The 26,711-nt window shown below is 55.5% G+C and overlaps 4 protein-coding genes across 8 annotated transcripts in view; 3 read left to right on the plus strand and 1 right to left on the minus strand.

Moving 5' to 3' along the window:
• The window catches only part of RECQL5 (RecQ like helicase 5), a 29,924-nt gene extending 4,600 nt beyond the window's left edge, over positions 1-25,324 (minus strand). Inside the window, exons 1-7 of the mRNA XM_005907948.3 lie at positions 24,786-25,324; positions 23,673-23,794; positions 22,159-22,677; positions 21,265-21,367; positions 20,458-20,569; positions 19,148-19,310; positions 17,167-17,246 (exon numbers count right to left, since the gene is read on the minus strand). Of these exons, the coding sequence (XP_005908010.1) occupies positions 17,167-17,246; positions 19,148-19,310; positions 20,458-20,569; positions 21,265-21,367; positions 22,159-22,677; positions 23,673-23,794; positions 24,786-24,912 (1,226 nt within the window). The 5' untranslated portion in view covers positions 24,913-25,324. The remainder of the gene's footprint in view (positions 1-17,166; positions 17,247-19,147; positions 19,311-20,457; positions 20,570-21,264; positions 21,368-22,158; positions 22,678-23,672; positions 23,795-24,785) is intronic.
• On the plus strand, positions 486-8,777 carry SMIM5 (small integral membrane protein 5). 4 transcript variants are annotated; one of them, XM_070389081.1, is made up of 4 exons: positions 486-625; positions 2,015-2,240; positions 7,554-7,713; positions 8,158-8,777. In XM_070389081.1, the coding sequence occupies exons 3-4, from the start codon at positions 7,587-7,589 to the stop codon at positions 8,265-8,267; spliced, it is 237 nt and encodes a 78-aa protein (XP_070245182.1). In that variant the 5' UTR covers positions 486-625; positions 2,015-2,240; positions 7,554-7,586; the 3' UTR covers positions 8,268-8,777. The 4 variants fall into 4 exon arrangements, with proteins under 4 accessions (XP_070245182.1, XP_014337730.1, XP_070245183.1 ...); XM_070389082.1 differs by lacking the exon at positions 486-625 and adding an exon at positions 5,167-5,296 and having other exon boundaries at positions 1,856-2,240; XM_014482244.2 differs by lacking the exon at positions 486-625 and having other exon boundaries at positions 1,855-2,240; positions 7,559-7,713.
• ERLN (endoregulin) lies at positions 11,391-15,498 on the plus strand. 2 transcript variants are annotated; one of them, XM_005907946.3, is made up of 3 exons: positions 11,391-13,406; positions 13,485-13,560; positions 14,519-15,498. In XM_005907946.3, the coding sequence occupies exon 3, from the start codon at positions 14,525-14,527 to the stop codon at positions 14,702-14,704; it is 180 nt and encodes a 59-aa protein (XP_005908008.1). In that variant the 5' UTR covers positions 11,391-13,406; positions 13,485-13,560; positions 14,519-14,524; the 3' UTR covers positions 14,705-15,498. The 2 variants fall into 2 exon arrangements, with proteins under 2 accessions (XP_005908008.1, XP_070245181.1); XM_070389080.1 differs by having other exon boundaries at positions 11,391-13,560.
• A 415-nt stretch (positions 25,325-25,739) lies between the features above and the next one.
• SAP30BP (SAP30 binding protein) overlaps positions 25,740-26,711 on the plus strand; it is a 33,946-nt gene continuing 32,974 nt past the window's right edge. Inside the window, exon 1 of the mRNA XM_005907950.3 lies at positions 25,740-25,899. Within this exon, the coding sequence (XP_005908012.1) occupies positions 25,794-25,899 (106 nt within the window). The 5' untranslated portion in view covers positions 25,740-25,793. The remainder of the gene's footprint in view (positions 25,900-26,711) is intronic.

Genomic DNA, 26,711 nt, shown 5'->3' on the forward strand with positions numbered 1-26,711 from the left:
CACTGGGCGGGGGGCGGGGGGGGTGTGCCCATTTTATAGATGAGGACGACGAGCTGAAGGAGAGTCCTCAAAGTCATGTAACACACGTGCCAGGGGAGCCAGGGCACAAACCCGCTCTGCTTCTCCATGGGGCACTCCTCAGGGCTCCAGGCCCCAGCCCCCTCTCCATCCTCCGGTAGTGGGGCACCCTGGGAGAAGCATCGCCTCTGGGTGCAGACGCTGACTCTGCAGCTGAGGCTGTGTCCTTGGGGAAAGCGCCTGACCTCCTGAAATCAAGCTTAGGCACCTCGAGCACAACACACCTACAACATGGTACAAGGAGAGCCCTGGCCCCTCGGGCAGCGTAAGAGCCGAGACAGCGCTCGGAAGTACGTAACAGCACTTAGCACTTAGGGCTCTTATTACCGCTCCTCACTCTCTTCTTCTGAGTGGGGCTGGGGAGAGGCAACAGCAGGAAGTGGCCCTACCCCACCTCAGCGCTCAGCTCTGCTTCTGTCTCCTGGCGACTCCTCCCTGTTGTCCCTAACAAGCCTCTGCCTGACCCAGTGTACACGGCCCGGAACCGGGAGACTGCTTGAGAGCAGGAACCAGGCAGCTCTGGGTTGGTACCCCATGCCGGGCACTGGTGAGCACAGCCTTCCCGTGGTCTTCCTCATCACATCTTCCTCTGCCCTGACCCACCATAGCCCCCTTGGGGTGCCAGCCTCCAGCAGTCTCTCCTGTGGGGGCCCAATGGATCACTGGGGCAGATGTAGAGACCAGGGGTGTGGGTGGAGGGCACAGCTCCATCCGGGCCATTACAAACAGTGGTCCCTGCAGCAGGCATGCGGCACAGGGTGGGCGAAGCCTCTGGGGAGGCCAGAGCAGAGGCAAGGCCATCCAGGTACCACGTCCCAAAGACAAGAAGAACAGACACCACTGCTCTGGCTGGGACACGACTTAAACACAAGCACTGCTTGGGGCTGCAAGGAACAGGCTGAGGAGCGGAGACCCCGGGCCAGCTTGGAGAACACGGCCCAGAGGAAAGGTGGGCTGGCTGCGCAGCCACCAGAGGGCGCCATTCCTGCCGCGCCCAAACCCACGCTGTTCACCCCGCCGCCCAAGTCCCAAGTCCGTGCCACCGCACAGTGGCAGCCTGTCCCGCCTCTGGGACGCTCTGGCATCCGAGTGGTGTGGCCACAAGCCTGGCTTCTTTCCCCGCGCCCTCCCCCAAGCCCTGACTCACTGGCGTTTTGTGCTCACACTCAAAGGGTTCCATTGACAGCTCGCAGATGCGGGCTGGGGTCGGCCCCTGTCCTGCTCCGGGTACCGCCTGGTCTGCTGGGGTGGCACGACCAGCCAAATGTCAAACGGCCCCGCTGGCCGCTGGGCTGCTCTGGAGCCCGTCCCTGCCGGCCGGGCCAGGAGTGTGGAGACAGCCCCAGCAGACACTGTCGAGAAAAGAGCAGCAGTGTCCTCTCTCCTCCGGGGCCACCTCCCGAGGGACGGGTTAAGCCTGGACTACTCCCCGGTCACTCGGGACTCCCGAGTCCTTCCCTGAGATGCCGCCCCAGAGGGCTGACAGCCTGGGTGGTCTGGCATCTCCCCGGCTTTCTTTCCCAGGAGAAGAGAGGAGGGGGCCCTGCTGGGGAGTCGCCTGAAGGACAGAGTGGGGGCTGAAGGACATGGGTCCCCCCCGAGGGGGCCGCGGGGTGCCAAGGGTTGGAGAGCTGCAAGCCCCCCTCCCGCCCGACTTCTCCGCTCAGGTGGAGCCTCCCAGAGGTCATCCTTGCCAGGGAACGTGCGAGTCGCCCTCCTCTTTCATCAGCTCGCAGCCCAGGCCCAGCCCACACCCGCCAGGAGGGAGGAGAGGAAGAGGAGGAGGAACAGGAGGGCCGCGCAGACCTCGGGGCAGGGAGCAGGCACAGGAAGCCTGCAGGGCGCCCTCCCGGCAGGGATTCCCTCTGGGCACAGCGGGGGCACTGGCTCCCCACTTGAGCGGCCGCCCCAAGTAATGTGACACTTGAATCTCCAGGACGACCAACAACAAAAAAGCCGAGACAGCAGCTGGCTGTCAACAGCCAGGAGCTCCGCTGCGCTGAGCAGAGGCACTCGGGGCGCAGCCGCGGGTCAGGAAAGACGCGTCCGCAAAGGAAGGAAGAGGTGTGAGCCCGGTTGGCCGGGGGAGGCAGGGAGGAGAAACTCGAGGCCCCTGGGCTGCCCTGCACCTGCGGCCGCCCCCCGCCGCACCTGACTCGCAGGTGAGTGGCCGGTCACAGAGGAGGGGGGAGGGAGGGAAGGGCGCCACCAGGGTCCCCTGCCTCGAGGGTGGATCCACCACGAACACGGAGAAGAGGTTTTTGAGGGACACACTTGGGCACAGTCTCCGGACAGCGCCCCTTCGAGCCCGGGCTCTCCCCTCTCCCGCTGGGACCCAGCACGGGCCCTGGCCTGAGGCTACAGCCCTTGGCACAGGGTGGTTTCCTCTGTTTGCTGAGCAGGCAGAGGGGCCTGGGGAGCCTGCTTATTCGACAGAAGTTAGTTTAAGCTCTTTCTATTCAGGGGGCTTAAATGAGGGATTTGGCTGGCCTGGCCGGGGAGGGAGCAGTCGCCTGCCCACTGAGCCTCCCTTTTCCCCCAGGATCAAGTACCTGCTTTCTCCCAGTTGAGGAGGCCCAGCCAATTCAAACCACCCAGGATGTGGATATCCTGAACAAGAGCAGCAGCTCCCACCTCTTATTGGGGGACGCTTGGTGTTCTTGACTCGGGGTGGGGGGCTAGGCCCAGGTCCTCCTTCCGGTGCCCACTGAGATCTCCAGGAGCCCCCAAATCTCCCTGAGCACCAGGCCAGCACTTGAGGGCCCTAACCCCAGGGTGGGGTGGAAGTGAAGCTGGGGGGGACTGCCCCGCCCCATTGCTGGGCGCACAGTGCGGACCCCCCACACACTGCTCCAGCCTCCCTGTCCTCACACAAGCAGCATTAAAGGCTCCCTCCCCAGCCACCCCCACCCCCCAGATGTCTCCCCAAGGCAAACAAGTCCACATCTACTTGGAAACAACCACCCAGGTTAAAGTGGGAACCAAAGACCAGCCTGTGTGTTCCTGGCTCCGCTGAGGCTGTAGGAACGGGCCTGGGCTGCGGGCTGGGGAGGCTTAAAAGCCCTGCAGCGACGGGCGGTGACGACAGAGAGAGGGAACAGACCCCGAGCGAGGGAGGGACGCAGCGGTGAGCCACTGCAAGACGGCCCAGGCAGGCAGGCAGGGATTAGAGTCCCCAGACGCAGAGGACACAAGTGGATGGAGCCCCCCAAACACAAGTCCCTGAGCAGGGACACAAGTGTGATGCCCAGCTCCTGGGCCTGCAGGAAGAGTCAGCAGCAGCAAGCAGAGCTATGCGGCTGGAGACCCCGGGCTGCCGAGGGCGCAAGTGTCTCCCTTCCACCGCAAGGTGGGGCTAAGGCCAGAAGCGCAGCGCACAGTGGGCATCTCTGTCTCGCTCGTTAGGCCTCGGGAATCTGCTAAGACACCCACGGCCTTTAATTATGCCTCATTCTGGTTGTTTCTCCAACAAGTAAGGGTAGATGAAACCCACTTTGATAAAATAACAAGGCAGGGCAAGAAGCCCTTGGACCCTTGAGGCACCAACACGCCCGTATCAGTCACCAAACACCCGCAGGCTGGGTTCTCCCCAGGCAGCTGTGCCTGGACTTGGAGCGTCAGTTTGGCAAGAAGGAAACAGGGCCGCTTCAGTACCAGGTGGCAGTTGTCTGGCCTGCAGGATGCCTGCCTGCTCAGTCGCAAGGCCCTCTGTGCCAGGGGATGCCACCCAAAGGCACGTGTCCTAGTCCCTCCAGCTCTGCTAGCCTTCCCTCAGCCTGGCTCATCTCCCCGCTCTGCAGGCTGCCCCTTTGGCTGGGGCAGGGCCATGAAGGGCCATGCGGGCCGAGAGCCAGGGAAAGCCACCACTTGTTCTGGCTGCTCCTAACCGAGGTGCTACCGGGCATGGGGCTGGGAGATACTCTAGCTTCCCTGGTTCACAGGCAGGAAGTACAGTCTGGGAAGGAGTGTGGCGGACCTCAGCTAGGAAGACTAGCAAAACATACAGATAGGCCCACAGGGCTTCCCTGACCATCTCCCTCCAAACCTGGGAGGAAGGTTAAGGGGACAAGAGGCAGCCCTCCTGGGAGGGCCCCCTCTCCTGTGGCCACAGCTGGGAACGCTGAGGGCTCCCTGCTGAGCGACGGCTGGGCCATGGCCACACGGTCACCTGATGACGGCTGGTTATATCGGGCACCCGGCGTCAGGCACCCTCGGCCTTGCTTTAAATAGCGTGCTGGGAAGCCCGCCCGGGACCTGCTGGAATGTGCCTCCACCCTCTAGGAGTACAAGGCCCCTCCAACTCCCCCACGGGCCCCACTAAGGCTCCTTTCACTCAAGGCCAAGCTGGAAAGGATGAAATAGCAATTGGAGAGCAAAGGGGGCTTTGGTCTTCGGGGCAGATCCACTCCTGTCCCCGGTGCAGACGGGACCCCACAGGCACAGCCGGGGCCGACCCAGGCACAGCTGGCAGATTCCGGTCCCCACAGGCCCCAGCTGTGAGAGCCTGTGGCCTGCAGCGGGCGTGGACGGACGCTCTTCCCAGAGGGGGGCCCGGGCCCCCCGGGCATGAGTCTGCAGCTTTCTGACTTCCTAAGCCCTGGAGGGCCAATAGGCCCCACCTTTCCTGCACAGTTCAGCCTCCACTCCACCTTCCTCCTCCCTGCTTTGGGGATCACACCTGCACCCCCTCCGCACCCCAACTGACCAGGGTCTCCAAGCAACCTCTCGCTCAGAAGCGGACCCACCCCCTCTGCAATCCCTCCTGAGCCTTTAGGCATGGGGGCACAAGTGGAAAAGCCCCCTGCCAGCTCGCGCTCCCTGCTTCCTCTCTGAAGGAGTGTCTCTGATGGCTCCATTAGGCAATGCAGGCCCTGGGCCAATCAGCTGAGAAAGCCAGGCCAAGTGCAGCTAAAGAAGGGAGGCGAGAGCAGCCCAGCTCTGGAGCCTGGTGCATGCTCCCTAAGGGCTCCGGTCAGCCCACTGGGACAGGCCAGGCGGGCAGGCTCCCATCCTCCAGGAAACCCGGGGAGTGGGACGCCCAGGGGCCAGGGGCCCGGGACAACGCTCCTGTGCATGCCTGCTCCCCAGGTCAGCGGGAGGTGGTCTGCGCGGCGTGATCTGAGGAAAGGGGTCCTTGTGAACTTGACACAGAAAGACTCGTGAGATCTGCCCTTTGGTGACAAGTCACAGGAGGTTCTCAAAGGGCAGGCGTGGCCCGGTGAGTGAAGACGCTGTGCTCCAGATTCCCACGTGTGGGTGGGACTGGTCTCCGCAGCCCCAGTCCTGTGCTGAGCCTGTCACACGGGCCAGGCCCTCGGTGCGCGGCTCCTGATCTTGTCTGCAAAGAGCAGGCTTCCCAGAACAGGCGCCTAGGGAGGCACAGTGTGACCGTGGAGAGGTCCCTTCCTCTCTCTGGTCTCAGGGTCCCCAAGTACAAAAGAAAGGAGGCAGAAGGGGATGACGCATGGCATTCTAGAATCCTATGCCTCCTAGGACATTGGAAGACTGGGCTCCTGATCTCCTCTGTAGAAAGATGCGGACCCTGGGCTGGGGCGTGGGAGAAGCTGGGGGGCTCTGACTCCAGGAGCTTCGCTCTCTGACAGAAAACCATCCAGTCCTCCACGGAGCCATCTCCACCTGCCTGCCACCCCCATCATCACTTACAACACAGCTCCCTGCCTCCAGCCGGCCGCCCACCACCTTCCTTCACCTCACACACCACAGACATCCTGGCATGAAGGACACAAGTGACACTCCCCAAAGGTGCTGGAAGAAGGCCACTGGTGGCGTGCGCGGCGAGGGGGCCGTGACTGCCCCAGAGGCCGTCCGGCCTCTCCCTGCCCAGAGCAGAACCACGTGCCCCGGGCACTCCCGGAGCCCGGCGCTGGGCTCAACCCTCCCTCCTGACAGCCTCAAGGCGGGCACCCCGTCTCCATGTAAAATGAGGGGAGGAACAGACCCAGAGAGACAAACTGACTCCAAGTCACAAAAGCAGGGAGGAGGCTGGCAGCATCAAACCCAGAATGATTCAAATGCTGTGCTACAGGGCCGGCTGGCCAGATGGGAGCAGGAACCCTGTGGAGGAGATACCTGTGCCAGCCACCGTCCAGGCCCCAAAGGACCACGAAGTGGATGGGGGGCAGAAGTGGCCTAAGTAACCACAGGTGGGGCTTATGAGGCCACCAGGAGGTCCCATCCTCTAAGGACCAGAGCTGCCCAAGAAGGAAGGGCTGGGCAGGAGGGGGGCTCCCCTCCTTGAGCAAAGGCCATGTGCCAGAGAGGGCAGGGAGCCAAGGGCGGCGCAGAGGGCCCGGCAGATGACCTTCCAGGCGGCTCTAAGGACGCTACGCTGCGGTGGCAGGGCCAGGGGTGACCGCAGCCCACACCGGGCGAACCTGCCAGGCAGAGATCAGGGACGGAGCGGTGGCAACAAGAGCTTAAGGCCTGGCGCAGGCCCCGGGCTGCCGGCAGCCCCGCCTCGGTGAACAGGTTGAGGCTGGGTTGGCCCAGGCTGTCTCTGAGCCCTCTCTCAAGAGGTGCTGGCTCCCTCGTGCCCACCTATGAGGCACCAGGGGAAGAAAGTCTGGGGCATAATGTGCTCTGACTCACTGACTTGGCCTGGGCCTTCACCTTTGGCCCCTCAGGCAGGATGGGCTGGAGGAAGCCCTGGGTCATGGGGCTTGGAGGCTGACCGGCCACTCGGGGGGAGGGGGTGTTGGGGGAAGGGGACCCTCTTGCGAGCCAGAAGGGCAGGTCCCAGCCAGCAAGAGCAGGGCGCTTACACCCTCCCTGGGATGCCTGGTCCCATCCTGAGAGAAGACTCCTTGGGGAAAACTGGAGGAGTACGGTGTCACCCCACCTTCTCACAGGAAGACACCGAATGAGGAAAGAAATGGGGCTGATGAGAGGGGTGGGGACCCCAGGGGGCCTCAGACCGCCCCCCCAGTCAGCTCTCACCTCTGGCCGACCCTGGCCAGCAGCCCCCATCAGCCTGCTCCCAGGAGAAGCGGACCCTCTGTCCCCAAAAGTGACCAAAAGTAAGGGTGCCAGGCTGGGATCCCAGAGCCCCGTGTCCCCACCGGGAAACCAACCAGGGAGCTGTTTCCATACCAGACACCCTGACAACACCTAGGAGTTGTGTCTCAAAACAAAGGAGCGGAACAGGGCAGTCACCTTCACGGCCAGCAAGCATGGCTGACCCTGGCCGCTGGCAGAGCCCTCCCAGGGCTGGCTGTGCCCGGCAGCCCTGCAGCGGGCCTCAGGGTCCCCCGTGTCCCTGGCCGGGGCAGTGCCAGTGAGGCGGGGTGAGGGCCAGCGCTGAGCGAGGGGCCCCACGGCTCGCTTCCTCTCTGGTGAGCCGCCGGACTCTGATGGGTGAGGCCTGACAAACTCGTTCTGCGGGCCAGGGCGGGTGAGAGGGCGGACTCTCCGGAGCCAGCTCCGCAGGGACGCCAGGCCCTCTCTCTGCTCTGCAGCCCAGGAGGCGCCCAGCAGGAACCCGGCGCAGCATGGCAGCCAGCAAGCTCATGCAGGAGATACACTCCATTGGGGACAGGCTGCTGCTCAAGCTGCAGAGACTGCCACAGGCTGAGCCTGTGGAGATCCTGGCCTTCTCGGTCCTGGTGGTTTTTACAGGTAAGCCGGGGCTCCCAAAGTCTCCTCAGCACCCAGGGCTCTTCCTCACGTCTGGGAGAGGAAACTATGGTGCCAGTCGGAGGGCCGGGTGGTTCCCCAGACAGAGGAGGAGCAGCAGATGTCTCCAGAGGGTCGGGGGTGGGGGGCAGGGGATCTCCCCCTATTCTCCGACATGCTGCCCCTGGGGATGGGGTGTGCTGAAAACCAGGGCCCAGGGGTGCTCCCTGGACCTCAACCCAGGGATGAAGGGAGCCAAAGCCCTGGGGGCCGGTGTGGGGACAGTCACTCCTCTCCCCAGATTCTCGGTGTTTCTGACCAGTAAGCAGACCTCTAGGGAAGGTCCTCCAGGCCCCCAAGAGGGTTTCTTCAGAAGCGAGGTGGGCGCGCTTTCTCCACCCCCGTCTGAGTTTCCCGGGCTCTCTGCTGTCTCCTCATCCCCTCCAGCCACCGTAGTGCTGCTGCTACTGATTGCCTGCGGCTTCTGCTGCTGTCAGTACTGCTGGCCCAGACGGAGAGGCAGGAGGACCCAGGTGGGACCCATGACCCCACCCTGAGGGCCAGGGAGTTGGCCGAGAAGCTGGAGAGGAGACCGCCGACGCCACGTCCCAGGTGTCAGCCTAGCCCCGCAGCCCTCGCCCCTCAAGACAAAGACCCACGGCTCAGCCCTGGCCGGGCCCAGGGACCCGGATACTGACTGAGACCTGGAGCCTCAGCAAGGAAACGGGCTGTTTCAGCCACAGAACTCTCACCTGCAGGGCGCCCAGGAGGGATCGATGGTTTCGAAGACAGAAAACCATCAGGGATTCTTTGCCGACCTGCACTTTTTAACAAAGCACAGAGCGTAGTCCCCGTACTTGGAGAATACCCCGCATCTGCGGGGAGCTGGCCCTCGGAGGTCCCATGCCAGAGAGGAGCAGGCCAGTTTGAGGGCCTCTGTGCAGGAGCTACTGGGTCCCAAGCGCCCCCCAGAGTGGGGAACATGTCAGTGTTCTATTCCAGGGTTTGCCTGCTTCTTTCCAGTGTTTGCCTGCTTCTTTCCAGTAAAGGCTTTCTGGTTATGTGTTTCTGCGGTGCCCTATTCCCTGGGCTGGGCCCTGTGCATCGGGAGGTCGGCGTGCCAGGATCCTGGGGGTGTGGCCAGTGACTTCTCCTTGCAGCCTCTGCTCTCCCTGTGCCCATGGAAGCTGGAGAAACACGCAGGCAAGAATGCCACATGGGGGGAAGGTGGCAAGACTCCGGAACCAGGGGAGGCTGCAGGGCCCCTCCTGCCGAGCGCTGCCTCCCAGATGCCTGGTCGGCCGCGATGGAGGCTGTATCTGCCCCAGGCAGGTGCCGGGCTCAAGAATGCCACGCCACGGTCACCACGGCCATTAACTGTAGGCAGCACGCCCTATCCTAGCAGGTCCCCCTAAACTTCCAGAATAAGAGAGGTGAGGTCCCTACTGTCATCCATAACCTGCCTCCCGACCGCAACATCCTTTCCCCAACGGGCCAGACGGTCTGGGTTCAAATCCTCGCCACCACCCCCCACCCCCGACCAGCTACATGAATAGGTGTTAGCGACTTGACCTTCCAAAGCCATGTTTCCTTCCCCTGTGAAATGGGGACAATCCTGGTACCCTCCTCCTGGGGTAAGCCTGTGAGGATAAACCAAGATGGCCTTGGCACGATGACCTGGCCCAGCACTGGGCATATCCTAAGAGCTCCACCGCTACGAAGCATCCTTATTTGCCCCTCTATTCGGGGGGCCGAGCCAGAGCAACGTGGACCCGTTTTAAGGACTGCTCCTGCTGACAACAACACTGCCCACCTCCTGCCCTGCAGTTTACTTTCTCTCCACAGAACTTTCCAGGTAGAACTACAAACCCAGGAATGAGCGCAGGGGAGGCAGAGGCTCTCACGGCACCTGCCACCCTCCCCCAACACCAGTCCATCAGAGCCATAAAGAGCCCCGTGTTCTTTACACACCTCCATCGTCTCGGCCTGTGCAGCCTGTCCTGGTTGCCTGGAGGCAGAGCCCCAGTCACTCGGGAAACAGCGAGGAGAGGGGGATGCCAGCCCCCGCCACTCCACCATCTCCAGCTGGCAGGCCGGCAGGAGAAGCCCTCTCCCTGGTTGGTTTCCCTCCCTGGTGTCCAGGGACTTGTCTAACGGTTTGGTTTGGGTGGAAGACCCAGAGAGGAAATGCTTCCACAGAAAACAAAAGAAATGCAAGAATCTGTCTGTACACTGTACCCTTCTACCACCATCACGAAAGAATGGGGTTCAGAATAATAGTGATAATAATAATGACAATAACGGTGAGCACAGAGGTAGCTAAAATGCATCGAGGGCTCATCCCCCCCGCAGGCATGTCTGAAGCCTTTTGACCCAGATTAATCCATTTAATCGTCACAACAACCTCATGCCAAAGGGACCATTACGATCCCCTTTTCAAAGGTGAGGAAGTAGGTACCTTGCCTAAACCGGACCAGCTGAACAGTGGCAGGACCCGCCTGTCTGGCTCACCACACCCAGGCCTCCAGCTGCAGTGCTGATAAGGCTGCATCACCCACCACCTAACAATCTCAGGCCCCAAAGAGCCCCACCCTACACCCTTCCCTGTGAGCGGGTGTGGCCTAGGAGTTAGGAGCCGGGGTGGGGCCCATCTGGGCTCCCTCCCAGAAGAACACAGGGAAGGCGGGAACACGTGGAGCCCCGCCTCTTCTGGGCCTAGCACCCGTGGCTGCAGGCTCCCCAGGAAGCCTTCAGTTCAGAAGACACAGCAACCTCAGCCCCGTGTGATCTTCCTTCAGCAGGCTCATCAGCATCGAGAACATCCTTCGTCAGGGTAACTGACACTGAACCCCTTTTCTAAGATTCAGGCTCCTGGGTGCAGCTGCCAAGAAGTGGGGACCACGGGCAGCCCTGGGCACCTGCAAGTGGACAGAAGTTCACTCGTGTTTTCCTCCTCCAGGCCAGGAAGTACCTAATGCCGACTCCAAATAAGATGCTGTCCGCACCCTCAGGGGCTTCCAGGAGCACAGCCCCACCACCAGTGGCTCCCCCGCAGCTGTCTCGTCAGGTCCCAAGCAGGCTCCAAGCCCCTGCGGCTCAACCAACCAGACCTCCTTGTGCACAACAGCAGCCTGACACACTCTGATCGGCCCTCTGGGGAAGATAGGCATGGAGAGGAGACAGCAACCACCCTCCCAGTGTAGGAGGGACTATACAAGGAGGTGCAGCAAAGCAGGTGGGGGCCATGGGAGAGGCGCCGTTAGGCCGTCCAAGCCCAGAGAACACCCGGCTGAGGCTGGCGACCAGACCTCTCCGCTCCCACTGCCGTGCCACCCTGGGCCAGGCCGCCAGCCGCGTCTACCTGCAGTCACTGCCGCAGTGTCCCCGCCAGTCTCGGCGCTGGTCTCCACACCTCTTCATGCCACAACCCCTGCTTATGGCCTCTGCTCCAACAGTGCCCACAATTGTGGTCTCGGTGCCTCACGAGGGTTTTTCACTCTACGCTTCGGATCTGCACACTTTACTGTCCAGACATCACATCTCAGAAACTACGGTCAAGCCGCCGGTGCGAGAATCTCATTAGCAGAGGCCACATAAAACTGTTTGCTCTGAAATCTGTTTTCCCGAACATTAATGTTTGAAAGCAATCTACAAGTAACCAACCTTCAGGACAAGATATTTGCTTGTGGGTAACAACAAATTCCACAGCCTAAAACACAGAGGACAAGGAGTTCCCTGGTGCCCTAGTGGTTAGGATTCTGGACTTTCGCTGCCATGGTCCAGATCCAGTTTCTGATTAATCCCCTGGGTTAGGTTCCTGAGATTCTGCAAGCCACGCGGTACAAACAACAACAAAATGATTATTTAAAAAATTACTGAAAACAAAATAATTCTGTACTTAGAAAATGTTTCTTCACTCTCCTCGGGAAGCAGCTGGCTGCCCCCTAATTCTCACTCTTCCATCATCTTCACATCTCAACTTAATCATTGCTCCTCCTAGGGGAGTCCCCTGGGCCCCAGGCCATGCCAAGGGCACCAACAGCATTCTCTACCTCTTCCCATCATATCACTCCCTTCCTGGTGATCATTTCAGAAGAATTTTCTGACCTGGGTCAGCAATTAATAGAAAAAGTCAATTAAAGCAATGTTTGCGTACATGAGACATACATACTCTACACTCCTCATGAGATGGAAACACAGACACACACATCTTTTCTCTGAGTGTGGGTTTGCTGATCAGGTTTCCTGACTTGTCTATCTGCTAAATTTTCCTTTTTTGAGGCAGAATAAGGGGAATTCCATGGTGGTCCAGTGGTTAAGAATCCACCCTGCAATGCTGGGGACTCAGGGTCGATCCCTGGTCAGGGAACTAAGACCCCACATTGCCTCGGAGCAACTCTGCCCACGTGCCACAACTCCTGAGCCTGCGCACCACAACTAAAGCGTCCGTGCACTGCAGTGAAAGACCCCGCGTGACTCAACTGAGACCCGACGTGGTCTAATAAATAAATATTGTTTTAAATTAAAAAAATAGAAGTCAGCTTTCTAAAAAAAAGGCATCTGCAAAGAAACCTGATTGTGAAATCCTTCTGCATTTTTAGGAACTGTTTACAGCTGTCTTGTCCACATCTATTTTTGACAGAAATGCCATCTGAATGATTCTGAAGTGGTCAAGTAGTATTTACAGAAAGAAATACTTTCCCTCTCTGCTTGTTCTGAGGTCCGACAAAGCACTTCAGAGCTCAGATTGTGCAGCTGAGTGGAACAGCTGGGTCCAAACCTCAGAGCAGTAACTTCTTAGCTGTGTGACCTTGGGTAAGCTACTTAAGCGCTCCATGCCTGTTCCCCGGTTGTAAAACTGGGGTTTCGGCTATCACCACTGCTTCGTTTTCATGTAATGTTAAGTGCAATTATGTAATTATAATAACAACTACAGCTGCCACAAAACAGGTTGGGGAACAAATAGCTGACTCTTGATAAGCATCCAACTAAGCTGATGGAGCGGAAGCCCGAGGGTGTGCGTAGACCCCGGCAGGCCAAGGGCATTAGTCAGTGTGTTTTACGGAAGAAAATGCGAGGCAGCAGGTGAGCCGGGGTCAGTGAGGCCAGGAGAGGTAAGAAGGACTTCACAGAACCCACCCACCACCTCTTCCATCCCCGGCTGCACGTGAGAATCACCTGGCGAGCTTTACCAAGCACAGGGTTCTAACACACCCAGAGGAGGGGCCTGGGAACAGGCCTTCAGAAATGCTGCCACATGCCTCTAACAGGCCCCAGAATGGAACCCCCGGGAGGGCAGAGCCCGCCTCTCCTGCTCACAACTGGACACAAGGTGCCAGCGCAGTTCCTGGCCACCGTGGACACTCGACTCCTGTCTTTTAAGGAGGGATGGCGGCCACCAGGTTCCACGCACCAGGGCACAGGCCCCACTCCTGCTTCCCGGCTGCTCCATCACACCAGGGGTGGGAACCCACAAGAAACAGTTGAGGCAGGCCTGAGCAACAAAGATACCAAGGGAGAAGTCAGGCCTCCACAGGAAGCCAGGGCCTCGCTGGTGATAAACACCCCCATGCTGGTTCCAGGAGGTGCCAGCGGGAGCTGTGGTTAATCATCTACCCGGTGCCATGGACAGCAAACAGCCATGGGTGGCGCCCCAGCCCTGGGGCCTCCTGAGCAGGTCCTTTCAGTGGACACAGGTGAGGGGGACAGGTGGCCTGGGGCAAGGGCCCTGGAGCCATTCTCTTCCCACCGACTCCAATTCTGATTTGTCTCAGCCAGGACACTTCAACCCACACGCCCTGAGCAGCCCTCCAAAACAGCATCGCAAGAGGGCAGAACACAGCAGAGGGGGTAAGTGTGAAAGGCTGAAAGGGAATGTGGTTGCTCGGCAACAGGCCCTAGGCCACCTTTGTCTGCTCTGGTGACAGCAGGCAGGTCTGGTCAGGGCCAGCCATCAGGGCGACCCCTTTTCCTCCCAAAAGTTGCTTCTCTGAGTCGGGGCAGAGCTCTGGTCTCCTGGCAGTGTCTTCAGCTCGGTCCCTGCAAAGCGTGGCTCTGGAGGATTCCCCTGATCCACCCTCTCTTAGGACACAAGACGGAGAGCAGCAGACCCGGGTAATGGCGCCTTCCTTCTCCGCCTTTACTCCCTTCAATTGGCTACTGGCTCGCAGCCTGCCCGTCTCAGTTGTGTTTCAAGATGATTAGTTGGTCCTGCCTCTAAGGAAGCCGGCTGAGCTCCCAGCTTGAGTCTGTCCACTCCTTGGCTCCAGTGAGGACCTCTTAAAATGCTCCCCAGATGTTCGCAACTGAGGCAGAAAAACTGGGAAGGGTCTATATCAGTGCTTGTCACTTATTTTTTGGCCGTGTCACGTGGCGTGCAGGGATCAAACCTGTGCCCCCTGCACTGGGGTTAGGATTAGAGTCTTAACCACTGGGCCACCAGGGAAGTCCCTACAGCAGTGCTTTGCAGGTTCTGGCTGAGCAGGTCTCAGGGATGGGAGAGAAAGTCCCTGATCACAGCAGGGCTGTTTAGGAAAGGCCTGGGGAAGGCAGAGCGCACTGGACCACCCCCACCCCTGCCCTTGATGCCAGGCCCTGCTTTCACTTTTGCGGAGGAGGAAAGCCCATCCGTTGCCTCCTGGAGGCACCGAGCCCCAAGACCCAGTGTCCCTTCAGTGCCCACTAACTGCAGAGATTGCTGCTGTTCTGAGATGGCACCAGAGGATGGAGTTAGGGGAGTAGGCAGTAGCACATGGGGAGGGCTGTGGAGAAGCCCCGGCATTCAGGGCCTCTGTCCCTGCCTTTCCAGGTTCAAATGGACAGAATGCTATCGAAATACTCCTGGAAGATGGAGTTCTGGGAGAATCCCTGGGACCAGGGGGGCCTGGCAGTGATCATCCTGTTCTTCACCACGGTCCTGTCTCTCGTCTTGTTTGCTATTATCTTTGGTTTCCTCCCCATGAACAAAACGACCAACCAGAAGGAAGAGTCGTGACCTGACTTTCTGCCGGGCAAGGGGGCCATTCTCAAAACATTATGGACTCTTTCTTCAAAGCTCTTTAACAGTCTGGAATTAAACATTTTTCATATGATTATCTGATAAATGCCTGTCTTCCCCACTGGTTCAAGTACCAAAAAGCAGGGACTGGGTCTCTTTCTGTTCCCCATTGTACCCCTTTTCCAGTGTGCCTTGCCCAGAGTCAGTACCAGTCAGTGTTTGCTGATGGAACAAATGAATGAATAAAGAAATGAGCAAAGGAACGGATACACAGAGGGATGCCTGAACCGTCGGCTCTCTGAGCCTGGAGACCCTGGGAGACGACAGAGCCCAGTACAACCTAGGCCTAAACCAAAGCAGTTCTTCCTATCTCAGGGTGCAGAGGCCTCTGGGCCAGAGATTACTTTCAACCTAATTACTATTCCTTTTTACACTCAAAGGTAAATTTGGCCATGTCATCAGTAATCAAATGCATTTCATGGTCACGCTCAGAGAAAGCAGCTACACACCGAGAAGAGAGGAAGCCGGCTGGATGCCCCACACTGGCCTTCATATGACCTGCATGTCTTTTCTCTGGTCCCAGAGATGCCCAGGTATCCCTTACAGAGCCCCCCAGCCCCCATGCACCCCGACCCTACAATGCAGCCTTTGTAGACATGTCCCCGCCTCTGCTGACGCCACCATGCTGGCCTGTCCCTTGCTGCCAGGTGCCCTCCCTTCGCAAACAGCTGCTTCGGTGTCAACCTCAAACCAGGCTATTCTTAGAAAAGGGGCAAATGTCTGGTGGAGAAGGGGCTTTGCCTTTGTGCTATGTACCATCTGTTCAATAAAGAAACATTCTTTCATTCAAAGAGCAATTTCAAATCTAGCCACACCAGCCATGCTGACTCCATCCCAGGGCCTGGAAGTCCTGGCATCAGACATCCTCACGTGCAACAACAGAGACAGAAGAGATAAGGTGGCTTACAGGGCAACAGGAGGCCCCCCAGTGCTCGGCCCCTGACACATTAAGAGGCCCCAGCTCCCTGGGCTGAGATAGAAGGCAGAGGCCCCTGGGAGGATCTGGCCTCTTGTGTGGTGAGCTGCTGCAGCCTAGAGGTGGCAGAGCTAAGCCTCCGGACAGCCTTACAGAGACTCAGACTCATCCCCAACAAGAACCCAGCCAGGGCGCTTTCCAGAACAGGGGACTCTGATACCTAGCAAGGACACAGAGCCCTTTCAGGACAAGCGCTTCACTCAAGAAGCCAAAGGAGGCCTAATTTAGCAGTTCATAGTATGAGTGCCTACAAAGGGCTCTGGTCACAGGGGCTGTGGGCAAGGGTCCTGACCACCTCTGCTGGGCATGGTCTCGCGAGGCCAAATGAGAGATGGCCGCTTGGAGAAGGGAACAGCTTCAACCCAGGGGCTACCAACTCATCAGTGAAGAGGAGGGGGTGAGAGTCAAAACATACAGCCCAAGTAAGAGCCTCTCTGGTCTCCCGAGGAAACCCTCAAACCTCTGCTGGACACGAGTACCATGCACTTAATCAGCTCCGTGCTTCCTGAATCTAGTCCGGCAAAAACCAAGGTGGCGTGTGTGTATGAAAACGTGCACGTCCCTGACAATCGGGAGACGGGGATTATCATCTGTCCTACTGTGAGCTTCATGACCATGACCTCTCTGGTCCACTCGATGTCTGAAGCCGTAAGTTCTGCATCTATCTTACAGGTTGTCCAATGAGATCTAACCAATGAGAGCAGAGGAATCAAAGACCTTTCTTGAGCCAAGCGCTATACAAATGCCAGGGCTCCCAGCCTGTCTCGAATGCTCCCAGACGTCCCTCACACAGTGTGCCCACAGCTGCTCATGCGCGGCACCCACCCTGAGCAGCTATCAGGCTCTTTCATAGCCCCCTCCAGCAGCAGATGCGGATCAAACAGATACGTGGTTTCCAAAGTGGGCAGGCTGCTGTTACGTTAGAAATATGATATCTCTCCAAGCACAATACCGCACCCTCCGCCCCCTAAGAGATAAGCTGAGCCACATGTTTCTGTTTGGGTCTGGGAAGAGACTGACTACCCTACAAGTGAAGCCAGTGGTCCAGCTCCATGGCATGTGACAACCACAACGCCAGTGGTGCAGAACTGGTCACATCTCTTGGAACTGAGTCATTCACGGGGCCAGCCACTCCAGAAGTGGGTAGAGTGGGATGGGTGGGTGACCACCCAAAATCCGCAATGAATCCTCACAGGGCCAGAGTTTCTGAGGCCCTACATGGAAAAGTGCAGGGCCTCAGAAACTCCTTCCGAGGAGTACCACTTTCTATGCTCCCTGACAGGAAACATCCCACACGATGGCCCTCAGCAGGCAGGGGTCCCTTGCTGGCCCAGGAGCTGCCCTGCATGAGCTGGTTAACGCATGGTGACGGGGGAGGGAAAGGTCTCAACACTTGGCTCCACACACGAGATACGTCACTCACCCTGACTCTTCGCAGAAGGCCACCAGGGCATCAAAGGCCAAGACTGCAGCTTTATCAGATGCTTTGTTCCCTCTCTTTTCCTGGAGACAAGAAACAACTATTCAGCAAAAGTCTTACATAGTTGGACGACCACATAGCCCAACAAATGATGAGACAGAAAAACAGCAAAGGACACTAATTAAGACATTCATGAAACAGCCTCCTCCACACCTGACCATGCATCACCTGAGCAGCTTTTGGAAAATAGAAATTCCCCAAAGTACCAGCTCTAGTCAGGTCCCAGGTCACTTTTTTAAAGCAATTTCAGGTGACTCAGTTCCAGAAATAGGCTACCTAGCTTAAAGTGTACCTACATATACCTACGGAGAAGACAATGGCACCCCACTCCAGTACTCTTGCCTGGAAAATCCCATGGATGGAGGAGCCTGGTAGGCTGCAGTCCATGGGGTCACTAAGAGTCGGACACGACTAAGCGACTTCACTTTCACTTCTCACTTTCATGCATTGGAGAAGGAAATGGCAACCCACTCCAGTATTCTTGCCTGGAGAATCCCAGGGACGGGAGAGCCTGTTGGGCTGCCGTCTATGGGGTCGCACAGAGTCGGACACGACTGAAGCGACTTAGCAGCATATATACCTAAGTATATACGTATGTCGGAGAAGGCGATGGCACCCCAGTCCAGTACTCTTGCCTGGAGAATCCCATGGGTGGAAGAGCCTGGTGGGCTGCAGTCCATGGGGTCTCGAAGAGTTGGACACTGAGCGACTTCACTTTGACTTTTCACTTTCATGCACTGGAGAAGGAAATGGCAACCCACTCCAGTGTTCTTGCCTGGAGAATCCCAGGGATGGCAGAGCCTGGTGGGCTGCCATCTATGGGGTCGCACAGAATTGGACACGACTGAAGCGACTTCGCAGTAGCAGCAGCATGTATGTATGTATATATACTCTTTATCTTTTTTTGGCATGTGTGATCTTAATTCCTAGACAAGGGATCAAACCTCACCCCTTGCAGTGGAAGCACAGAGTCTTAACCACTGGACCAAAGTCTTAACCATCGGACCACCAGGGAATTCCCTACCTGTATTTTAAAATTTAAATAGATATTGCTAGATTGCTTCCCTCCTCAAAAGACTGTAACACTGCATTTTTCTCCTGGCAAAGTGTAGACACTCCTTCCTACACGTGCCCACTAGCAACAGGGTTTGAGCTCTTTTCCACGTGTGTCAGATTTTATTTAATTTTTACTTCCTTGACTACGACCAGATTTGAACATCTTTGGGTATATCATTTGATGAGTTTTTCTGGGAATTTTTGTTTCGTATCCTTTATTTTTTCTTGTCAGTTGGGAAAGCTCTCTATTTATTGCCCACTTTAACCTCTGGTTTACCTTTTACGTTAAATATTTTTCCAGGTCTATTATTTATCTATTGCCTCTCTTGATGGTATCTTCACCACACAGAATTTTTCCATAGGTTTAGGATTTATAGAAACTTAAGATTATTTATGTATCCAAATATTTGGTTTTTTGAAAAGATAGCTTTGTGGATTTTTACTTTACATTACAGAAGTATCTTCACTGGATCTCCAGCCCCAGGTGACACACAGGACTAACCTTAATCCTTTTGCTTTGGGCCACACAGTTTTTGGGATCTTAGTTCCTTGAGCAGGGATTGAACCTGGGGCCACAGCAGTGAAAGCACCAAGTCCTAACCAGTAGACCACCAAGGCAGGCTTGATCCTGACTACAGAAAATAACATGCACACAACAGACTGTACGAAGATACACTAAGTATAAAGAAAAAAGTCTAACCTTGTTACAAGCTATCTACCAACAACACCCCATGCGCCCCCTTGTACTTTTGAGCCTCAGGAGCACCCCTCCAGATTACAGAAGCTCCATCTGGGTTCAGAAATACGCTGTGTGAAATGGTGGAGCGGTGGGTTCGGACAGGAAGGGCTCCTACTGTCCAGGACTCACCTGGAGTTTTGCAACTTCCTTCCTGATCAGGAAGCTGACTTGGTCACGGTCGCTCCTGGAGTAGTAGAGGCGGCACCAGGAAGGCTTTCCATCTCTGCCCGCCCGGCCAGACTCCTGGTAGTACCCAGCCATAGACTTGGCAATATTCCAGTGGGCAACAAACCTAGGATCCAGGGGACAACCAGCATGAGATGTGGGGGGAAGGCTGAGGGGAGGAGAGACTCTGGGATGGCTGAGCAGGGCCCTTCACAGGTACCACGAGCGGGGAGGCTGGCAGGGAGAGACAGGACCCCAGGGTAACAAGGCTAGGACACCTGCAGCCCGCCAGCAGGCCTCCCTGCCATGGAGCAGCCCATAGGAAAAGTGGCAGACTTAAATAAGATTAGGACACTTACGAGCTGGATAAGTCCTCTACAACATCTTTGAAGAGCAAAAAAGATAACATTTACTAAATACCTACTATGAGCCAGTGTACATGTTTGTCTTGTTTAATCATTACAGTCATCACCACGTGAGCTAGCCTCATTTTATAGGCAATAAACTTGGGATTCAGAAAAGTAAATTCATACTAGGAGATGGTAGAGCTAGGATTTGCGTCTAGGGGTGTCTGATTCCAAAGCTGGCCCCTAACAAGACACAGCTGACCCAAGGTTCAAGCCCTGATTCCAAAGTCCACGTTCTCTCAAGTGCAGTTCATGGTCTAATTCCTACGCTGATCAAGGCAGGGTCACTGTGAGGCTTAATGAGACCAAATGTGCAAAAGTGCTCTGTAAGTCACACAAGGCATTACTGTTGGTATTAATCCGAGCAAAGGACTTGGGGCTGTAGCCCAAAATATCTCCAGAAGGTCAAGAGTGGCTGGAGGTAAAAGACACCCCAACAGTGGCCAGTGTGGGGCTAGGAGGCTGGGATGCACCCATCTCTGCTGGACTGTCCAGTAAGCAGCAAGAAGGGGCGACAGTAACAGGATCTTTGCCTTTGCCTTCCCACAGGGAGTGGTTTTAAGATACTTCATTCCACTCTCTCACAAGCTCCAGTTGCTAAGATGAGAGTGAGTAGGGCTGTGTTAAAGGGTGAGCCTGAGGGTGGGCTGTGCTTCTCTGCCACCAGGGGCAGACCACACAAGGACTGTCAGCGTCTGGACTACGGACTTGGGACGCTGTCCTGGGGCCTCCATTCCCCGCTCCCTCCCCCCGGCCCCCGACCCTAGAAGGACACACAGTCCTGGTCCTCCAGGCAGAGCACCAGGTGGCCCGCCCCACCCTGAGCCAGGGCCCGAATGGTGGAGTCAGACAAGAACCAGAACTCACCTGACATTGGCTTTGTCCACTCCCATTCCAAAACTAATGGTCGCCACAATCACAGGGACCTTCTCTTCCATCCACTCGTTCTGCACCAGTGTTCTTTCAGGAGCCTTCAGCCCTAGAACAGAGAAGGTGAGGAAGGGAACTCACATCTCTCGTGGGTTTCCCCTGGGGCCTACCGGCACACACACTGTGAATCCATCACCCACCAGGTGTATGACCTTGGGTCAGGCACTTAAGCCACCGAGCCTGAGCCAGTCAACATAAAGACCCTGGCCTGTGCGTGGCAAAGGTTCTCTCATAAATGTGAGAGCCAGGATTCAAACCCAAGTCCAGGGATTTCCCTGGTGGTGCAGGGAAGATTCCGTGCTTCCAATGCAGGGGGCCTGAGTTTGATCCTGGTCAGGAACTAGATCCCCCATGCCACAACTAAGAGTTCGCATGCCACAAGGAAGTGCCACGGCTAACCCCCAGTGCAGCCAAATGAATATTACAAAAAGCAACCCCCAAACACCCATGTCTTCATTGGCCTCCAGAGCCTGTGCTCTTGCCACAACACCAATTCCTGGACTAAAAAAACTCATCACCTGCTGCTGGGTGGGCACAGGGTGACGACAAGAATTCAGGAGGTCCTTTTACATCTCATTCATGTCTAGGCACCTTTTTGTGGATTTAAGTGAATCATTTTAGCTCTGCCTGGGTATCTGGAACTAGATGATGGACCATCTGATCAGCCAGGATTCTTAAGGAATAAGAGACTGGCCAAAGGGCTCCTCTGAGTGAGGAGAGCCACGGAGCCCAGGCGCCCCTTACCTGCGTGGTACGCCTTGGCGTTCACGCCCCTGTAACTGAGCTCTGTGGCCAGCTGTTCACAGGCCTCTCTGGTTCTGCAGTAGACGATGCCACAGCCGGACAACTGAATTTGGAGACACAGGGAGAAAACAAGCATTGGGAAAACAAAACACTCAGCCCATCATGCTGTGGCCGCTTCAAAAGTGGCTCTTTCAGCCTCACAGTCTCCTCTGAGGCAGACCACCTAGCACAGCCCTGCCACTTTCTAACAAGGCGGGACCACACTGGCTCAGAACTCAACCTTTCCAACCTTTCTGCCTCCTCCCCTCAAGCCCTGGATAGGTCTGTAAAGGAGGAGGAGTCCAGGAACCCCAGTAGGTGAAACAATGCCAGGAAACCAAAACGCTTGTGTGCGAGTTTTAAGAAGCTACAGCTGGGGCTTCCACCGTAAGGAGCACAGGTTCACTCCCTACTCAGGGAACTAAGATCCTACATGCCACACAGTGCTGCTGCTGCTAAGTTGCTTCAGTCATGTCCGACTCTGGGCGACCCCATAGACGGCAGTCCACCAGGCTCCCCCATCCCTGGGATTCTCCAGGCAAGAACACTGGAGTGGGTTGCCATTTCCTTCTCCAATGCGTGAAAGTGAAGTCGCTCCGTCATGTCTGACTCTTCGCGACCCCATGGACTGCAGCCTACCAGGCTCCTCCGTCCATGGGATTTTCCAGGCAAGAGTACTGGAGTGGGCTGCCATCGCCTTCTCTGCCACACAGTGCAGCCCCTCAAAAAGAGAAGCTACAGCTAGTCCTGGCTAAGAAAGCTGGAAAAAACCAAAGTTTTTAGAAACGAGAATCTATCTCTATGCTGTGGCTAGCACCCCACTGGCCCTTCAACCCCTGACTTCGGTGCCCTCACCCCTTTATCAGCCTTCTGTCCAAGAGCCTTAAGGCAGAAGTCCCTCAGATTCCCATAAGGATCAGGAAGCAGTTCCTTGAATTGCACGTCATAGAAGAGGTTGGCCCGGAAGCAGGGAGTCTTGAAGGTAGCAACTGGCTGCTTCAGGTGCAGGGCAGCAAACACGTCCTCTCGGACCTGCGGGGTAGCCGTGGCGGTCAGAGCCACACACGGGGCGTCTGCCAGGCGGGAGCGCAGGGCTCCCAAACGCAAGTAGTCAGGGCGGAAGTCATGCCCCCACTGGGAAACACAGTGAGCTTCATCCACCACCAGGTAGGAGAGCAGGTGGCGGGACACCAGGGAGTTCAGGGTGGGCTGGAAGGAGGTGGAGGCTGCCATCTCCGGCGTGATGTACAGAAGCTTGGTCTGGGGCTTTTCCTGCTCCAGGTCGGAGAGCAGCTCCTTCCTCTCCTGCACTGACAGCTTTGAGTTCAGGGAACTCACTCGGACCTTCAGAGCCAGCAAGTGGTCCACCTGGTCCTGAAGGCACAAGAGGGAGAGGCCCAGACAGACAGTAAGTGGCCCTCAGGACTCAGAGGTAAATGTCGCAGCGACTCCCTGAGGGTAGTTCACAGGCATAAATTGTCCTCCTCCCACCCTCCAACGTGTCTTCTCTTTGCATAAAAGAGGTACAGAAGAGGAAGTCCTGGAAGTGTGGAGCTAGACAGACATGGCTTTAATCCCAGCTCAATTACCACATGCTCTTCAGCTGGTCCTTGAACTTTCAACTAACTCATTTTCTTTCTCTTTACTAAAAAAAGAGTAAAACTACCTAATAGGATTGTTGCAAGGATTAAATGAACTTTTATGCCTCAGAGGCAAGTTAACACCCTGAAGGCACTTAGTACAAAGCCTGAGACTAGGGCACACTCACGAAGCATGGTCACTGTTGTTCTCTGCCTTGCCTGCTCTCTTTCTCCTTTTCTTCATGGGGGATGGCTCTTACCCACACAGCCACACTTCCTCATTTCTGATTCTACCAGCCCAGCTGCAGGCTTTAAATATAGCCAGAAGTACAGTTAACAACATCCCAACAAGTTTCTCATCTGTTTTTCTGTCTCACAGCTGTGTACCCACCAGAAGCACGCAGAACATACCAGGGCTTCCCCCATATCAATTTACCGCTCTACCCATCTGCATCTTCTAGAACATCAACAGTGCATGTGTATACATATGAGAATGTATGTGTACATACACATACAGTTCCATGTTCCTCCAGAAAAAAAGTTACAAAGGAAGGTAAGAACCTCAGGCCATCAAAACAGAGAGGACTCAATCATTACCCACCAGAGTGATATGCACTAGTGGAGAGCCCCACATTTAGGCAATTCAGAAACCCAATACAGAGGGACAAAGACAAATCAAAGAAAAGCAAGAGGCAAAAGACCAGCAAAAGAAGTAAAACTTCTAGCTACTAAAAAAAAAAAAGTCCCCTAAACTTTCTGGGCTGCCATCTTCATTCCCCTGAGCCTCACCTGAATCAAAGCAATGAGAGGAGAGACCACGATGGTGATGCCTTTAGCCAACAGAGCAGGGAGCTGATAGCAGAGGGACTTTCCTGCCCCAGTGGGCATGCACACAAAGACATCCTTATCACCTGCAAAAGACAAGGGGGCAACATCTCAGTGCTCCTGCCTTTTGTATATTCCCCTCATCAAGGCTGCTGATAATTAAAGGATATTGTAAGAAAAACCTCTAGCAGAGTGTCTGGCACATGGGAAGGTCTCAATATAATTGCAATTCCCTTCCCATCCTTTCTAGGAAAAGGGGAGCGATCCAGGGAGATTCAGCAATGCAAGCCAATCATTTCCAGAAGTGGTAACTACTACAAGGGTAAGGAGTCAGAGTCTGCTGGGACATGGATGGCTGAACTGAATCAGGTAGAGCTGAATCAGGATTCAATGAAAGCTGAATTCTTCTGGATGGATGAGCTTTTCTGCGTAGACATGGATACAACATCACTTAGAGGGATTTTGTTTATAAATATTACCGTGTCACTGACATTACATTCCTGCTCCCCTCTTGACAACCTCCATCTGTCAACACAGCTCCGGTTTATAATGTTATTACTCCTTCCCTACTTGGGACCCAAGCCACTCTATCTTCAGCAAAGAAATTACCTGGAAGATGACTGCCTTAAGACTATTCCTGCCAACCACACCCCACACACACACACACACTGCTGTCTACACCAAACAAAAGAGAATGGAAATGTATAGTGTTTTCAAAGACAACCTTAGCCCTGACTGTGAACTGTCAGAATTAGAACAGTTGGGTGGTTCTGCCGATAAAACTGTAAGTTTAGGGTGACATGTCTATATCTCCAAAACCAAATATACCCAAGGGTGGGGAGGTAGGAAGGGTCAGAAGGAAAGTGCTCTGCAGGGAATTCCCTGGTGGTCCAGTGGCTAAGACTCTGTGCTCCCGATACAGGGGGGCTGGGTTCGATCCCTGGTCAGGGAACTGGTTCCCATGTGCCACAACTAAGACTCTATGCAGCCAAATAAATAAAAATAAATATTTTTTTAAAGAAAGGAAAGTGCTCTGCAGCAGCACAAATGTAAACACAGATAGTTTGGCAATGTTACCTTTCACTACAGCCATGATCGCCTTCTCCTGCAAAGGCGTCTTAAAAGAGTCAAACCCAAAGACCTTTTTCAACGTGCTCCGGACTCGACGATCAGGGTCAAAAGGAGAGGAAGGGTGGGTACTCATCTTTACCAACAGTGGCCAAAGGTTAAGGCAAAGGTGATGATCATTGGTTGCAACTAGAAACCTCTGTTCTGCTTTTAAAAGACTGCTTACTTTTCTCTATGAGTATAAATTTGCTTTATTATACTCAAACAATGCACTATTTTCAAGTAATATAGATCCAGGTGAAGAGCCTGGAGCAATACATTCTTGAGTAATTAACATCTCTATTTTTATGCTCAGTGAAAATAAAATCTTCGAACTATTCCAGGCCACGGTACAGCGCAGAGCTAGAAATCAGATCACGAGACGAAACATAAATGTCTTAGGAACAGTTTGGAGAAGATGAAATTTTTTTCCCTAAGATCCACCCTCTTCTCCATAAGCACTGCCACTGACAACCATTCTTCCCCCGGGACCTGACCTGACCCCTTCTTCCCACCACCCTCTCCCCTACCCCCCGGAGGACAGCCCTCCCCTTTTCCTCTACTCAGCCCCAGATCCGCTCTTTTCTCCCTTCCCCAGCCAAAGCCTCCCTCTCTTAACCCCAAGATATCAGAGCCGGCCGTGGGCTCCGAGAAGCGAAGGGCTCTTGTCGGGCCGCTGATGCCTGCTGGCTCGGGAACTACTCGAAGACCCCCATACGCCTCAGGTAACTGAAAAACCAAACTGCTGGAAAAGCAGTGTCAGGTAAATCCCACAGAAGCTTGTGTCCGTCGCGCAGTGATGACGTTCTGCAAGCGTTGGCATGAGGGGCGGAGCCAAGCGCTGAAAGAGCCGTTTTGATTGGTTCTCGGTCTGGAAGGGGCGCGGGGTCTCCTGGGATCCGGAAGAAGTCGCCTTTCTGCGCGGAAGTCGGCTCTTCGGAGTCATAGAAGTGAGCCACGCCGGGCTGTGGAAATAAGATGGCGGGGAAGAAGAATGTTCTGTCGTCTCTGGCAGTTTACGATGAAGATTCAGAGGCCGAGTCTGATGGAGAGGCTGGAGTTGAAACGGCAGGCAGCGCGGCTGGTGAGGCCCGAGAAGGGAAGTGGAAAGGGAGAATCAGGTTACTGCTCCCCTAGCCGGCGGGAGGGAAAGAGATGGTCCCAAGTATCGGGCCCCAGAGCCCTAAAGGGCACTCAGGGTCCTGGGCTAGACCGAGCGTTGTATGCTCTGTAGCACGAATGGACCGTCTCCTTCCGTTGATTGGATTATCCTTCCGTAATTTACTGAAAGTCTCCGTGCTGGGCAGAAGGATGGACAAAGGGGAGAGAGGATCCAAGGCTACTGAACCACCACCTGTTTTCTCCGGGCTTGTTTGTGGGGAAGAGCGAACCTTTTAATTAATAATATGCCCTAGACATATCCTGGAGCTTTGTACCTCCGGTCTCCACCGCGAGAGAGTCTTAATTCAGTAGATCTGGGAAGGACCTGAGCATTTGTGATCCTTCCAAGGCTTCTTGGCGATTCCGTTAGTTTGTGAGTTGTTTAAAGCCCATCAGTGTTTTGTTACCGTACTCACGTTGAGAATAACAGTAGTAAGAAGTGGGAACAGATTTATATGGGAGTGAAGAGAGGCAGCAAGTTACCCAACATATTTGAGCCTTTGTTTCCTCATCGGGAAGTGATGGAGGGGCTTGGACTGTTAGCTTCTCAGTGCAAGTGGTCTTGGCCTGTCTGGAAGTTCTCTGCTGGTTTCCCAGTAATTTGCATTGTTTGGCGGGGGTGGAGGGGGTGGGGGGGGATTGTTGTTTTTGTTTTAAACATAGAAACAGATTTTGTTTCTCAAGTAGATATGATTGGGAACCTCTCAAGGCACCCGTGTTTTAAGGTCCAGTTCC

This window comes from Bos mutus, chromosome 19, assembly GCF_027580195.1.
Source record: "Bos mutus isolate GX-2022 chromosome 19, NWIPB_WYAK_1.1, whole genome shotgun sequence".
NCBI classification, from domain to species: domain Eukaryota; kingdom Metazoa; phylum Chordata; class Mammalia; order Artiodactyla; family Bovidae; genus Bos; species Bos mutus.

What these genes read in the sequence shown, in the direction of transcription:
- SMIM5 (XM_070389081.1), top strand. Translation starts at nt 7,587, where the DNA reads ATGGCAGCCAGCAAGCTCATGCAGGAGATACACTCCATTGGGGACAGG. An exon ending in GGTCCTGGTGGTTTTTACAG is followed by an intron (nt 7,714 to 8,157) that starts GTAAGCCGGGGC and finishes CATCCCCTCCAG; the next exon opens with CCACCGTAGTGCTGCTGCTA.
- ERLN (XM_070389080.1), top strand. Translation starts at nt 14,525, where the DNA reads ATGGACAGAATGCTATCGAAATACTCCTGGAAGATGGAGTTCTGGGAG.